The 13,185-nt window shown below is 37.2% G+C and overlaps 1 protein-coding gene across 6 annotated transcripts in view; it reads left to right on the top strand.

The window, feature by feature from the left end:
• Not1 (CCR4-NOT transcription complex subunit 1) overlaps window positions 1-13,185 on the top strand; it is a 710,948-nt gene that overhangs the window by 72,195 nt on the left and 625,568 nt on the right. For all 6 annotated transcript variants that reach the window (XM_090381951.1, XM_090381950.1, XM_090381952.1 and 3 more), the window contains exons 6-7: window positions 1,074-1,183; window positions 1,291-1,346. In XM_090381951.1, coding sequence (XP_090238077.1) covers window positions 1,074-1,183; window positions 1,291-1,346 — 166 coding nt within the window. The remainder of the gene's footprint in view (window positions 1-1,073; window positions 1,184-1,290; window positions 1,347-13,185) is intronic.

Genomic DNA, 13,185 nt, shown 5'->3' with positions numbered 1-13,185 from the left:
TTCAAACTTCTTATCCCCTCTCTTTGTTCATTTAGTCAGTTTCACTAATTGTTTCTTTGGTGCTATCAAAAATTCCAGTAAAGTTATTATTGCAATGCTGCTCTGGCTTGTTTGTTTATCCATATTGAGTATTTGCCTATATGTTCACTGGGCAGTGTGCACGTTGTATGGACTGATAAACCAGGAACAACTCTCAGGTTGTGGTACTATTACAGTCCATCTTATAACTATTGTATACTTCATTGCTCGTATATGTTCTATTAAACTAACCAGTTCCTTATAACAAAAAAAACCTGTCTGTGTAGAAATTGTGGCATGATGCAGAATTTTAAGAATTATTTTTGAAATCTATGCCTAAAAATTGACTGCAAACAGCTGATATATTAGGGATGGAAAAAATCATGTTTAGCCAGTGTCTTTTATTAAAGACACTGGCGAACAATTTGCACTTCAAAATTTAATTTTCAATAAAAATGAAATGAATCTAGCAGATGTCATGTAAGCACTTTTGTTCGTTTTAAGAGTATGATTTACCCAGAATTAAATACTGCAGCTAAACAGTATTTTGTCTAAATTCACAGTTTGTTTAATGTAATTAATGCTTCAGTGTAAATTGAAAATTTTATATTGCAGTTCTCATTAAAATACACTTTTTTGGCAAACTTTCATGCTTTTGGTTTGTTCTAGCTGAAAGCCTTTCTGAAATCAGGAAAATTTTAATTTTTTTCCTGATTTCAGAAAGTTGGTAGGGTAATGCCAGCCTTTACATGATTGCCCTTTTACCTCAAGAGATGTATGAAAGTTGATAATAATTTTCATACTGATTTTTTTAAATAATTGTTTCTTTTTAAATTGATTTTCTTACAGATAACAGCTATTTTGTGTGTATCTTAATTTCTTGTGTTCTAATTTTCTTTTTCTCTGTGTGCATGCGTGCATTTTCTCTCTTAAAAGTGTAACAGAGAAATGGTTGTATTCAGGCTACTTATCAGAAATAATTACTATTTTTTCAAAGTGATTAGAAAATCTACTTGTTTTGTTATTCTAAAAGAAATTTAAATTTTATTTGATAGATTTTCCACGTGAGCGTGTACCTGTTATTTTAGCCCCTCTTTTGTATCCGGACAAGCTAGATACTATAATGGATTCATCTCTTACAGATTCATCAGCACTTGGAAAACCCGTAAGTTTGAAGTTTTGCTTTGAAAAAAAAAAAAAAATAAATAAAATGATTTTAATTCCTTTTTTGTTTTAGTAAACTGAAGTAATTGTTTATTTTTATTTCTTTAGGATGATACATCAGTTTCAGAATTAATCCGAGAAATTGGTTACAACTTTACATCCAGGTTGGTTTTATTTTGAGTTGTTTATTCAGAAAATCTCGACTCTAAGTAAGAGTGTTTTGTTTATATTTTATTTTTACACAGTAAGCTAATATATATGTCTACTGAGTATTAAGAGTTTCATTTATGAAATTGTAAAATTGTTATTATTCAGATTGTGCATTGGATATGTTTTTTTTTTTTACAGATAGTAATGTGTATATTTAAATTTTATATGTAATGCTTTACTATTGTAAAGCACTACTCATTTGAACAAATTTTGAAATTACTTCTCCATAATTACTGCCCACAGGCTTAAACAAAATTTTGTAATGCCACATTGTCGTGACATAAGAAGATATGCTGTGAACATTCCCCGGATATAATGTTGTTTGACAAGTGGCACCAGTGGTTATTCTGAATTTGTTTCTCTGTGAAGCATACAGAACTCTATAGATCTAGAACATGTGTGTGTGAGGAAAGTATGGTTTATGTTGTTTACCTGGCTGTTTAGCTGTGGGGGCTCCCCATGTTGCCCATCACTCACCATGTGGAGGTAGGCCAAGCAATAGCGGTATGGATATCTATTAGGTATCTCCACAGAAGCAGATACCTAATAGATAACAAACTTCTGTGACACTGGAATAAAATTAAACTCAGCAATGTTTGGAATACCCCAAAGAAATCAACCAAACATTCTTTAGGACTCTGTTTTGGAGTTGTTTGTAGCTAGATTTCAGTTTTTGCTTATTGAAAATTCAGTTAAAGAGTACAAAATTCAGCATCACTTAGTATTATCATAATGAGTGCAGCTTAATTTAATTTAAGTTCCATCTGTGGTGCACATACTTACCAAGGGGGTTTTCCACTGACCATTGCATTAAAACCAGCAATGTGGGAAAGAAGCACAAAATAATTCTTTTGTTACTTGCTAAATGATGGTCCTAAGAGTAGTAGTCTTTGATAAATTATAACTAGCCCCTATCATTAAATTGACTTGTGAAATTCCTCACTATGCTGCAAATTTATTGTGCAGTAAAATTCTGTTATGACAGACTTGTTTGGGTGTACAAATTATTTTGTTGTATTGAAATTTAATTCTAATGAAAATAGTTAAAAATTATTTAAAATAACCATTATTTGTACAGCTAAATGTTGCTGTACTTTTCTAATACATGGAAATAGTAAATTCTACTCAAATTTAACATTAAATAATAAATAAAATTACAAAAATAATGATACTTTGTTTCAGAAAATATCATTTTTGAACGGATCTTTTATTATAAGAAATACCACACATTCAAAAATACAGTACAGTACCTAACTTATTACTTTTCACATGTTAATATCATTGCACTAAGTCTGGCTTGATTTCAGTTCTGACACTTTTTTCTCCCTTTCTCAGATTGTCAAATCTGAGAAAGGAGGAAAATCAAATCTCTTTAGTGGAGTGGACTGCTTATGGGAATGTACTAGAGTGAAAGTATGAGGTCTCTTTTGTTACTATTCCTATCATTTAAACATTTTTAATTTTCTCTAAAAAAAAAACTACACTGTTACCCAAATTTGTCAGCACACTTCATTTTGTGGGGGGAAGAGAATGGTGCTGGTATGCTGTACCTGTTGCATACTGCAGGAGCTTACAAGAAAAAAGTAGTACTGTGAGAATATAGAAAATGTTTAGTAAGGTGTGAAGCTGACTTCTACTGCACCTTTCAAAACTTTGATTTTTAGATATGTGCTTGTGTATAACACACACACACACACACACACACGGCTTTGCCTTAGCTGCATTTGTGTGTGTATTGTACTATACAAGGTAGGGGTGCGTGTGCGTGCGCGCTCTATCCATTCCTACACAGGTACTGTACTATACAAGGGGGCATTGCTCTGTAACACTGAAGGCCCAAAGTCAGGAAAGGCTGATATAAGATTGTTTATCTGTGAGGAAGAATGGTTCAGTGTCAATCTTTCCGACCTTGAATGATGATGTGGCAATATGTGTGCAGGTGTCAGCAACTCGACAACAGCCATTATAGTTAAGTGCTGCCATTCTGTGGTATCCTGAGCTACTGTGGCTGGCTCAGTAGCAGTTGAACATCCAGCCAAAATCGCACATTGGACAGCTATGTGTGGTTGATGCCTGTGGCAAGCATTGTGCATCTTGTCTCATAACATAGCAGTAATGCAGGACAGTGGCCCAATTGACTACCAGTATAACATAAATAAATAAGCATTAACACTGGACATATGTGGAAATCTGTTGCCTGGTCTGATGAATCCCATTTCCACCTTTATCATGCCATGGGGGATATCTGCATTTGGAGAAAGCAAAATGAGGCCATGATACCTGGATAAACTCTTGGTGTTTGGCAGGCTAGAGGCAATGGTGTTATGGTTTTGGGACTGTTTTCATGGCATGCCCTGGGTCCTCTGATCACTGTTAATCAACAGCTCAGTGTGAATGTCTATTCTTCTGTTATCACCAACCAAGTACCCTCCCACCTCCATTCATGATGACAGTGTATCCAGGCAACTCTGGCATCTATCAACAAGACAACACACACTATGTGGCAAGGCCTGGCAGGTTGCCAACTGATTTCAGGAATGTGACAGTGAATTCTCCATCCTCCCATGGCACTCAACCCAATTGAGAAATCTTTCCCTTCATAGTATCAAATCTTTCCCTATTGGGAAAGATTTGATACTATGAACATTCACATGACAATGTGCAGATATTACTTGGCACATTGTGCAATGTATGGGTAGTGGACACCACAGGACACCCAGCAACACCACCGTGTTGCTGGGTGTTGCTAATGCAATTCCAACTGTGTGCACATGCACTTGCATATGTGCATGCATAAATGTCTGTTGTCTTCACTCAGCCCTTGTGTCCTCGTTTATAGCTGATAACTCTGTATTTATAATGGAGAATCAGTTGGTGACAAAGGGGGCTCTGTTTTTTTTTGTTTTTTTTTGCTAAAATTTAATTTTCTCTTTTTTTTTCTTGTTGCAAAAGAAAAAAATATGTGTAAGTGTATGTAGACAGGTAGAACATTGTCAACCTTTAATCTGTTTAAAGAAGAGATTAGAAGTAGTGATAAAAGCAATATGAGCACTTCTAAGAGTTACCAAATTGAGGAGTGTAGCAAGTGATTACTAGTCACCGACTCACATTCAAATCCAGTTCACAATCTAGATTTTGAAAGAGGACAAATTCATAAATTGTAGCATATGAACTTCTGATAAAAGCAATCTTAAACAAAAGCAAAGCAAATTTATAATTCAATGTCTGTTCTTTCCGGAACAAAGCAGTTTGCTTATTTGATACTATGTTTGTGCCAGTGTTTTGGATTGATGAGCCATCCAAACACAACTCTTCAATCCAACCTACCTCACATTCACATGTTAGTCATTATTTCTAGATTTGTTGAAGAATGTTATGTGCAAATTTATTTTGTGAAGAGTTTTCAGATCTTCCACCTTCATTGTGGAAATTGATTGATTGCAGACTAAACCAGATAAATGATTCTGATTTAGTCAATCATTTCTACTGCCAAGCTCATGGAGAGTTTTAAACAAGAGAAGATTCTGTTCTTTTTCTCTGTGAGGAAGTGCTTTATGGCTGCATGTGATTATATGGTGCACATGTTTCCATTGAAAAAGATTCTTATAAATGCTGAAGTAGCACAGATTTCATTACTTGGCAGTGCATTTTCAAATACGAAATTTTCTGTGAACTAGTTTCCAGTACATCTTGATGTTAAAGATAAAGCAGTAGATTTTTTTCATCAGTTCTGTCAGTTTCAGTGTGAGAATCTACCAAGTTTTATTATGAAGGAAGAAAGAATTGATGTTTTTTGTTGGGGGAACTGACAAATGTACAAGGAAGCTGAAATATAACAAATTATCTCAAGTTATGCTTGGAATTTTAATTCCTCAATTCCTCATAGTAGTGCTGCATGTGAGAGGATATTCAGACAGTTTAGATCACTTTCTCTTTGAAGCTTTGGAATGCTCTTGGCAGCCATGTATAAACAGGACCATTGTTATGAACAGAACTTTGACTTGCCATTTCCAAAGAGGGTGAAGTCTGCAACAGTATCATTCTTGAAAGGTTCAAAATCAGTTGATGCCTAATGTGTGGAAATGTTATTTCCAAACAGAAATCTATAAACAGATAAATGTTAGATAAGTTAATGTTAAAAGCATATTGTATTAGTAAATAACCCTCTGGCTGTATTTTAATATAATTGTTAGTGAAAATTTAATTTCTGGTGTAGTCTGAACTTTATTAAACTTGCTGCCTTTTTTTTTTTTTTCTCCTCTGAAAAATCACTTTTTTTTAAAAAAAAATAATTTTGATATAATATACAGTGGATTCCAGTTATTTGGACCACCGGTTAATCAGGGCAGCCGTTTATTTGGGACAAATCTTGAAGAACAGAACCCAATCGAGAAAATAGCCAGGGTTTACTTTGCTTAATTGGGACAACATTGCATTCAATTGGGGCAGGAGACCGTGGCACTCAAGATTACCCTATGATTGTCTCCAACCATACCACATGGTTCGGTCGGATTTCTGGAGGTCACAACCATAAAACAATAAAAACAATTAGCAGTCCCCTGTTTATTGAGCTTTTCTGTTAGTGTTTCAATCATATAAAAAAATTAATTTTCAGAATCTACTATTCATTCCTACTTTTTAAGCTTCATGTTACTCCGTTCTCACTTGCGAGTATCGTGTTACTTGCAATTTGTGTGTGCCGTGTTCTTTGTTATTGATTGCTTATTTTTTTTACTGTTTTAAATTTTAACTCTCACCCACAAATGTCAGTGAACAGAAATGTCAACATAGTTAGTATGTAATCATAGGGTAATCTCGAGTGCTGCGGTCTTCTGTCCCAATTAAGCGAAGTAAACCCTGGCTATTTTCTTGATTGGGTTCTGTTCATTAAGATTTGTCCCAAATAAACGGCTGCCCTGATTAACCAGTGGCCCAAATAACTGGAATCCACTGTATATGATATCAAAATTATTTTTCTATTATATTTATATTAGAATGAGCAGGAGCCTGGAAAGCAAGGTAATGGAGATTTCCAGGACTGCTGGGAATCATAGTGGAACAAGTAAATACATGGGCTGTGTTAGGGTAACCAGGAGTAGGAACAGGTGCATGTATACTTGCATGCACACCAATGCTAGGAGTATAGCTAATAAATTTGAAGAGCTTGATTGCTAGTCAAAATGTCAAAGGCAGATATTGTTGGAATATCAGAGACGTGGTGTCACACAGATATAAGCAGTGCAGAATTGGAATTTGGGGAGCACAATGTGTACAGGAAGGGAGGAGGGGTTATGCTGTTAGTTAAGAAAGACATAAAATCTAAGGAAATGCATCCAACTGACGTTGGTGGACAATAAGCTTCAGTTTGGTGTGAAATAAGCACTGGCAAAGGAAAATTGAGAGTAGGTGTGTGTAATAGGCCTAATGAATCTGATAAGTATAATGAGCAATTGTGCAGAAAAATAGTGGGCCAGTAAATCAGAATGTCTTATAATGGGGGATTTTAATTTCCTGGATATTGACTGGAATTTGTGGTTTGGTCACTCACACACTAGCAAGGCTTTTTTGGATTTATTGGATGATTGTTTCCTGCAGCAGCATGTTCGAGAAGCAACTAGAGAGGGTAATACTCTTGATCTGGTTATCAGCAGTGATTAATTATGCCTTAAGCATTTGCAGATAAACGAACCACCGAGTGACAGTGGTCACAATGTACTGATGTGGGAATTACTTAAAGATGTAACTACCATCAAGGCTAAAGGGAAGGGCTTTAGCTTTTGTAAAAGTGACTGCAGTGGTCTCAGACAGGTTTTAAATTCTGTACAGTGGGATCAACTAATGATGTTACCATTGAATTCTAAATGGGAAGCCGGTGCCTCTGTAGCCAGGTGGGCAGGAGCAGTAGTGCGTGCACACGCTTCTTGATTAGACCGGTGTTCGAGCCCGTAACCACCAAATATGGAGGATGCGGAAAGGTCAGGGAATGACCACTGCATATCCCCGGAGCAAAATGGCCTTAGCTGCTAAGCTCCTAAAAACCAAATAACAAAAACAACTAAATGGGAAGCCTTCAGGAACTTAATTTTGGAGGCTACTAGGCTTTTCATTCCAACTAAGAAATACTGTTCAAGGTTTAGGCCTAAATGGATGTCAGACGAATTAATGAGGCTCGTGGCGGAGAAGAAGAATGTATGGGATGCATATAAAGTATCAGGTAGGCGCACTACAGCCACAGAAGCTTGTGTGCCATTAAACACCCATACCACACACACACAAAGTATCAGGTGACACAGAAGCCTATGGCAGGTATAAACTAGTCTGTAATCCAGTCACGAAGGAGGTTAGGCAGGCGAAGGCAGATTACGAGAAATATTTGGCAAAGGATGCAAATAAAAACAGCAAAGATTTTTTTTTTTTGTAAACTCTAGAAGGGAAGGGATGAATCAGATTGAACCACTTAACATAGATGGGTTGACTATTGATGATCATACTCAGGGGCTTAGAGGGGAACAAGTATCCTGTGTGTTATCAGACACTCAGTCTAAAACACTGATGGATCCAATATATTTCTATTACAGAAGATTTAGGAGAAGTCCGGTTGGCCTGCCTCCCTAAAATCCACTCATGCACACCTCGATGGTAAGCCCTGTTACGTCACTTAGTTGACAACGAATGTGTAGAGTGGTTCTCTTCAAGACGCCTGGTCAGCGTGAAGAGGAAAAGGCCAAACCCTCCAGCATATGACAGCACGACAAAAGAAATGGCCCTCAGTCGCCAGCAGCTTTCATTCTCCCTCTTACGGCAGCGAGAGGATCAGAGTGGAAGCAGAGGGTGCTAAGAATCTCTGGGTACGACCAAGCTGCCATGCACAGAAACTGAACTTGGCCTGTTACAACGTAAGATCACTCATCGGTGAAGACAGGATATTAGAAGTGGAAAAGGAATTAGAAAATGTGAATTGTGTGAATTGGAATATCATCGGTTTGGCTGAAACAAGAAGATTAAATGAATCACTTATAAGTTTATCAAGTGGAAATCTGCTGTACACCAATGGAAACAGTGAAAGGAGTGAAGGTGGAGTTGGGTTTCTGGTCCATAAAGATTTAAAAAACATTTTGGAATTCAAAAGTACATCACCAAGAGTGTCAAGACTAATACTCAAGATTTCAAAGAGGTACAAGCTAAAGGTTATAATGATTTATGCACCAACATCAAGCCATGATGATGAAGAGGTTGAAGAAATGTACACCGAAATTGAGTCTTCTAGATGAGCAGAAAACCCACTACACTATTATTATTATTATGGGGAACTTCAATGCTAAGGTTGGAAAAAGACAAAACAGCGCAGAAAGGGGAACTATGGGAAATTTTGGAATTGGTGAAAGAAATGAAAGAGGCGAAAGACTTGTGGAATTTGCAGAATCTCAAGGATTGTCAGTAATGAACACTTTTTTTCAAGAAAAGGGTGAACAGAAAGTGGACATGGAAGAGTCCAAATGCATTAACAACTAATGAAATCGACTTTATCCTCACTAACAGATGATGTTACTGCCCTGAATAAGGTAAATGTTGGAAGTGATCACAGAATGGCAAGATGTACACTTGATATAGATGTAGGAAAGGAAAAAAACTGACTCGAGTAAATAATACAAAGGTCTTTGAGATAACAGAAGAGGAGAAAAAGCAGTATGTACTGGAACTTAAGAGCTTCTACAGGCTGCTCAGGACCAAGATATCGACGAGGAATACCTACAACTTTCTGAAAGTGATAAAGCCCAAGAAACCTCTAGGGAAAAAAGAAATCCAGTGAAGAAAAAATTAGTCAAACACTTGTTATGATGAACCGAAGGCAAAAAATGAAGTGCAAGATAAACACTGACAAGGAGAAAATTGAGTATACTGAGTTATGCAAAGCCATTAGAAAGAGACTCAGAGAGGGCATAAGAAGATTTAACACAAGAAAAGTAGAACAAGCATTAAGGGAAAACAAAGGATTTAAATCAGCAGCCATGAGCAGTAGTACAGAAAGACACGATACTGAAACTGAAGAATAGCAATGGTGTACTTTTTTTTTCCTCTGCTGTTTATAAGTATTTTTTATACTTATAAACAGCAGAGAAGGCATAATTCAAATAGCAGAAGACTGCTATAAAGAATTATACAAGGAGCGAGGGAATGATGCCAGCAGTGGGGAAGATGGATTGCAAATTAGCAACACATACGACATGCCCGATATTCTTCCTGATGAGGTAGAACATGCATTGAAGAAAATGAAGAATCAGAATGCCCCGGGGGAAGATGAAGTTACTGTAGAGTTGTTAAAATTGGGAGGAAGAGACACAAAAACTGGCAAGGCTCTTCACAAAGTGCATTAGAAAAGGTGTGACGCCTAAGCAGTGGAATAATGCAATCATAGTTTTGCTGCATAAGAAAGGAGATAAATTGGAAATTATAGACCAATTAGCTTGTTATCCTACATCTACAAGTTGTTCACAAGGGTCATTACTAACAGATTAGAAAGAATACTTGATGAGAATCAACTGAAAGAGCAAGCAGGCTTTAGGACAGGATTCTCAACTATGGATCACCTTCACGTAATATCACAGCTAATGGAGCCGACCGGGCTAGCCGGGTAGGTAAAGTGCCTGCCTGGCAACCCAAAGGTCGCGGGTTCGATTCCCGCCTCGGGCTGGATATCACGATGGTGCCGAACCAACCGGTTGGTTGGATATCCCGGCCACGATACACGAAGGAAGCAAGAAAAAACTGGTTCCTTCGTGTATTGATCACATCATACGAAATAAATAAACAGCTAATGGAGAAAGCAAATGAATATAAAACACCATTATGCCTAGCATTTGTGGATTATGAAAAGGCATTTGACTCAATACAGCATATGGCAATGTTTCGGGCACTGGAAAAACAAGGCATAGATACCCCACATATTATGATTTTGAAGAAAATATATGAGAATGCTACCTCCTTTATTAGACTAGACAAAGTAGCAATTTAAAATCGAGAAAGGAGTTCGACAAGGAGACACAATATCTCCGAAGCTGTTTACTGCTGCCCTTGAGGAAGCTTTCAGAAGATTAGACTGGTCGCAGAAAGGAGTCAATGTGAACGGAGAGTACCTAAACCATTCACAATTTGCAGTTGACATTGTGGTCATAAGCCACGATCCCAAAGAATTAGAGGAAAATCTTAATCAGTTATGCACAGTTAATAAGGATTTTGGACTAAAGATGAATATGGCTAAAACAAAAGTAATGATTGAAGGAGCAGTAATTGAAAAGGTGGAGTCATATCCTTATCTGGGACAAGTTATTAGCTGTAATAATGATAAATGGCTGGAAGTCAAGAGAAGAATAAATTTTGGATGGATAGCATTCAGGAAATATAATTACATATCCCAGTTTGTCTGAAACGTAAAATAATGAACCAACGTATACTCCCCACCATGACTTATGGAAGTGAAACTTGGGCACTCACCAAAAGAATGGAAGAGAAGCTGAGAACTATACAGCAAAGAATGGAATGAATTATATTGGGAATCAGACTGTTAGATAAGAAGAGAAACACATGGGTTAGGCAGCAAACTCAAGTAAAGGACATTCTTATCGAAACTAAAGAACTAAAATGAAGACATGATGATAGATGGACCAAGAAAATAACAGAATGGTACGCAAGAGGAGCTAGAAGAAAACCTGGAAGACAAAGGCGGAGATGCATAGATGAAATTCATGAGTTTGTGGGTAGTAAATGGATGGCCAGTTCTCAAAACAGAAGGAACTGGAAAGTTGTTGGAGGGGCCTTCATCCTGCAGTGGATTGAAAATGGCTGATGATGATAATGATCAGCCATTACTGAATGAGTAATGGCTGAACTTGCAAAATACTCATTCAGTAGCTGACAAACTGAATGAGTATTTTGCATCTACATTCACACATGAGGAATCATTCATTGAGGGGAGTGCCAGAAGTTTATCAAACACTAACAGGGAGCTAAGTGATTTTGTAATAACTGAAAGCAAAGTGGAGGAGAAATTGTTGAAGTTAAACATAAGGAAGGCACCTGGGGTGGACGGGAGCTATCCAGTTATATTAAAGGAGGCAGCAAAGGAAATAAACAAACCCTTAGCCATAATTATGAGAGCTTCCTTGGACTCAAGGGAGGTCCCCATGGACTGGAGGTGTGCAAATGTATTACCAATTCACAAATGGGGTTCAAAACGTGACACAAGTAACTATAGACCTGTAAGTTTACCTTGTGTTCTGGGGAAAATAATGGAATAACTGGTTAAAGAAGCATTTCAGGATCATCTAGACAAGACTGCAGTAATAGTTAAGACAAAGCATAGCTTTGTTAAAGGGAGGTCTTGTCTGACCAATTTGATTGGATACTATGATGTGGTCACAAAGGAATTGAATGCCAAAAATAATTTTGATATCATATACTTGGATTTCAAGAAAGCTTTTGATACTGTTGCACATGGAAGACTGCAGTACAAATTGTCTTGGTATGGCATTAAGGGTAAGTTGCTACAATGGATAAAGGGATGGTTGAGTGGGAGATGACAGAGAGTGGTAATCGACACTGCTCTTCTTGGACAAATGTTATTAGTGGAGTTCCCCAGAGTTTGGTGTTGGGCCCATTGTTGTTTTGTATATTTATTAATGATATTGATAAAGGTAAATCAGGTTTAATGTCCAAGTTTGCAGATGATACAAAGGTTGGCAGGGTTGTTAATGACAGTAAAGACAGTATGCTACTCCAACTGGATCTAGATAAGTTGGGAAAATGGGCTGAGAAATGGCAACTGAAGTTGACAAAATCAAAGTACAGTGGATTCCGGTTATTTGGGCCACCAGTTAATTGGGGCAGCCGTTTATTTGGGACAGATCTTAAAAAACAGAAACAAATCAAGAAAATAGCCAGGGTTTACTTTGCTTAATTGGGACAGCATGCCGTTTAATCGGGGCAGGAGACCGCAGCACTGGAGATTACCCTACGATTGTCTCCGACGGTACCACGTGGTTCGGTCGAAATTCTGCAGGTCACAACCATAAAACAATAAAAAAAAAACTGTTTATAGGGCTTTTCTGTTAGTGAAATCTATGATAAACGGACAGTAAACTCGATCTTACTGAATTTGCGATAATACTGACAGCTGGAATTCTGTGGGTTATTATGGTGAAATGTGTTTACACTTCCATAAAATCTTCAGTCATATAAAAAAATAAATTTTCAGCTCTTCTCTTCATTCCTATTTTTAAAGCTTTGTAACTTGTTACTCCGTTCTAACTTGCACGTATCATGTTACTTGCAATTTGTGTGTGCCATGTTCTTTGTTATTGATTGCTTATCTTTTTTTTTTTTTTTTTTTTTTTTATGAGAACCCCAAACACGAGAGGTATTAAACCTATAGTACTTAGTACCGTGCTTGGGTTGGAGGTTGAGAAGACGAAAGAAGATATTTGTTGATATTGGACTTGAACTTCTGTAGATTGTAATTTTCAGGAAATACGTATGAAGGAAGGTTGTTCCAGAAAACGACAGTTGAATGAATAAATGAGGAAGATGAAAAGTTGGTTCTGTGGGTTTGAAGTTGGACAGTAAATGGATGTTGGCTGGTGGCGGCACGTGTTCGGACTGTTTTGAAAGAGAGAGCGGGAATTATAGAAGCCAGTTCAGAAGAACAGTGCCTATGGAAGTATCTGTAGAAGAGGCATGCAGCAAAAACAGTACGTCTATGAGAAAGCGAGTGGAGAGACTCTGTTAGAGATGAATCAT

This window comes from Mastigoproctus giganteus, chromosome 9, assembly GCF_048544385.1.
Source record: "Mastigoproctus giganteus isolate SK-2022 chromosome 9, ASM4854438v1, whole genome shotgun sequence".
In the NCBI taxonomy this organism is placed as follows: domain Eukaryota; kingdom Metazoa; phylum Arthropoda; class Arachnida; order Uropygi; family Thelyphonidae; genus Mastigoproctus; species Mastigoproctus giganteus.
This window is presented reverse-complemented; position numbering and strand designations above follow the sequence as displayed.